Source organism: Capsicum annuum, unplaced genomic scaffold (assembly GCF_002878395.1).
Source record: "Capsicum annuum cultivar UCD-10X-F1 unplaced genomic scaffold, UCD10Xv1.1 ctg75955, whole genome shotgun sequence".
Classification (NCBI taxonomy): domain Eukaryota; kingdom Viridiplantae; phylum Streptophyta; class Magnoliopsida; order Solanales; family Solanaceae; genus Capsicum; species Capsicum annuum.
In genome coordinates, this window is record NW_025886207.1 from 1 (window position 1) to 3,041 (window position 3,041).

The following is a 3,041-nucleotide window of genomic DNA, read 5'->3' on the forward strand; positions in this document are numbered from 1 at the left end:
ATACTATGAACCCAAAAGAAGAAAGAAAAATAATGCCACTAAAATGGTTAAGAGCATAGCATGTGTGGGTTACGTATACATCATGAGTTTGAACCCTCCTCTAGACAAACGTGTAATATTTAAGTGGAGAAGGGTCGAGGGGCGGGCCCATTATCCAACTTTTGTCATTTTTTATATCTCAAGTAGTGTGGTCAAAGGCAAAATAAAGTTTGGTGAAACCCCACATATAAAATCCATTCTCTCACATCACAAGGGAAAAATGAAGGAAAAATACACAAGCTACCGCCTAAAAGTTTCCGGAAAAATAGCTTTTTCGGGCAAATCTTCTTACAATGTCTATGTTTATTGTCATGCATTACAGGTGTTGACCTGAGTTGTAATCTTTATATTTCATCTGTTCTTTATTGTACACTAGAAAATATCTCAGCTGGCTTCATAAAATAAGGATTAACAACCTTGTATAGTGACACTTCAACTGTTCATTCCTACTTACTTTGTCTACTGACACTCCAACTGATTGATTCCTCCTAACTTGTATATTCAGATTTGCATCTATATATTTATTTCCTCCACATTCTTTTACATTTCATGAATAAAGCACACATCTTTTAAAGTTACTCATCTTTTTCTGATTGCTTCAGCTATATATTTGTTCCCTATAGCAGAAGATGAGAAATTTGATCTTTCTTTGGTATCTTTATCTTGCTTTCGTCTTGAGAATTGAGGCTTTAACATTTCATAGGACTGATCAACACACTGAAAGAATTTCAGGAAGTGCTGGTGATGTATTGGAGGATAATCCTGTAGGAAGGTTAAAAGTTTTTGTGTATGAGCTTCCTAGCAAATATAACATAAAAAAGGTGCAGAGAGACTCGCGATGCCTCAATCACATGTTTGCTGCCGAGATATATATGCATCGGTTCCTGTTATCCAGTCCTGTTCGAACGCTTAATCCAGAGGAAGCGGATTGGTTTTACACTCCAGTTTACACGACTTGTGAGTACTTGACACCACATGGTCATCCTTTACCTTTCAATTCACCACGTATGATGAGAAGCGCCATTCAGCTTATTGCTTCTAGCTGGCCATACTGGAATAGGACACAGGGGGCTGATCACTTCTTCATTGTGCCACATGATTTTGGTGCATGTTTCCATTTTCAAGAAGCTAAAGCAATTGAAAGGGGAATTCTCCCATTGCTCCAGCATTCTACCTTGGTTCAAACTTTTGGGCAACGCAATCATGTTTGTTTGAAGGATGGATCGATAACTATTCCTCCATATGCTCCTCCACAGAAAATTCAATCCCACTTGATCCCTCCTGATACTCCAAGATCCATCTTTGTTTATTTCCGAGGCTTGTTTTATGACAGCAGAAATGATCCTGAAGGAGGGTACTATGCAAGAGGCGCTCGAGCAGCAGTGTGGGAGAACTTTAAGGACAATCCTCTCTTTGATATTTCGACAGATCATCCAACCACATACTACGAAGACATGCAGCGAGCTATCTTTTGCTTGTGCCCTCTCGGATGGGCTCCATGGAGTCCGAGATTGGTTGAAGCTGTTGTATTTGGATGCATCCCAGTTATAATAGCAGATGACATTATCTTGCCATTTGCTGATGCAATTCCATGGCAAGATATAGGATTGTTCGTAGCAGAGAAAGATGTTCCGTATTTGGATAACATTCTTACTTCTGTTCCACCAGAAGAAATATTGAGGAAGCAAAGATTGCTTGTCAATCCTTCGATGAAGCAGGCTATGTTATTTCTACAACCTGCTCAACCAGGTGATGCTTTCCACCAGATCTTGAATGGACTTGCTCGTAAATTACCCCATCATCGCAAGAGCATATACAGAGACGTCGTCTTGAACTGGACTGCTGGTCCAGTTGGCGATTTAAAACCTTGGTAGGATTGAGCTGCCCCTCCACATTTACTCGTTTTACCCTTTATTTGTTGATTTCCTTCTTCGCTTATAACGTCTATTTATTTGTATTTATACAGAGAATGCAGAATTTTGGGCATTAAATGATGTTATGATATACATGATAATTTGAAATACAATTGCACAGAAATGTGAAAAAGAGCTTTAAGGGTATTCTCCAGTTTCCATATCACATTAAGGGTTAATATTTCATAGGCTAATCAACAACATACCCAGTGTATTCCCCAAAAGTGGGGTCTGGGGAGGGTGGAGTGTATGATATCCATACCCCTACCTCAAAGGTGAGGTAGAGATGTTGTTTCCGATAGATCCTCGGTTCAAGACAAAATACAATCTAGAAAAAGATGTAATAAAGGAATCAATTATATAAGGACTAGCTAAGAGCAATAAAGGAAGAACACTAATTTGCTATGGATTTGGTTTTACTAGTGAATGGTCGAGGCTGAAGAAACTCAAAACTAGCCACAAAATCATAAAGATGAAATAAACAGGTAACAAAATTAATAATGGACGATAAACCAAAATCAACAAGTCAAGGACCTTGATATTGAAAGATGGAAACACCATGTGTTTACAGTATCTATCCATAGAAGTAAAGAAAGCACTAAAATCAGTTGCAGAATGCCATTAGTGATACCACCATAATTCATCTTGTATAGGCTTCTTGGTTGTCCCAATTGCTTCAGCTGATATGCTCCTTAAAGTCTGCAAAGGAAATAAATAAATTAGTTCTGTAAGTAACGGTTTAGACAAAAATGTAATCGTTCAAAAAGAGCTTAACTTCATGGCACAACTGACACTTTTTCAATTCGGTTTTAAATAAAGTATGTTCAGAACTGTCAAATTAGCCATAATACGGTTCTGATGCACGATACTAATCAGAAATCATGCAAATAGCTTGACATTGACAGACAAAAATACGATACTCTTACAATGTCTTCTAACCATTGACACAATTTTAATCCGTAGAAGTAAAGAAAAGCACTAACATTAACACTATCAGCAGAATACCACAAGCAATCCATAAATGCTCACCGTAGAAAATTTCAACTTCTCACCATTAGTTCTCTATTTGGACTGATTGAACTAAACAAA

The 3,041-nt window shown here is 37.8% G+C and overlaps 1 protein-coding gene across 1 annotated transcript; it reads left to right on the forward strand.

The window, feature by feature from the left end:
- The first annotated feature begins 109 nt into the window (after positions 1-109).
- Positions 110-2,025, forward strand: LOC124894609 (probable beta-1,4-xylosyltransferase IRX10L). The gene has a single exon (XM_047405210.1). It carries the CDS (start codon positions 669-671, stop codon positions 1,911-1,913), a length of 1,245 nt encoding a protein of 414 aa, XP_047261166.1. The 5' UTR covers positions 110-668; the 3' UTR covers positions 1,914-2,025.
- The last annotated feature ends 1,016 nt before the right edge of the window (positions 2,026-3,041 follow it).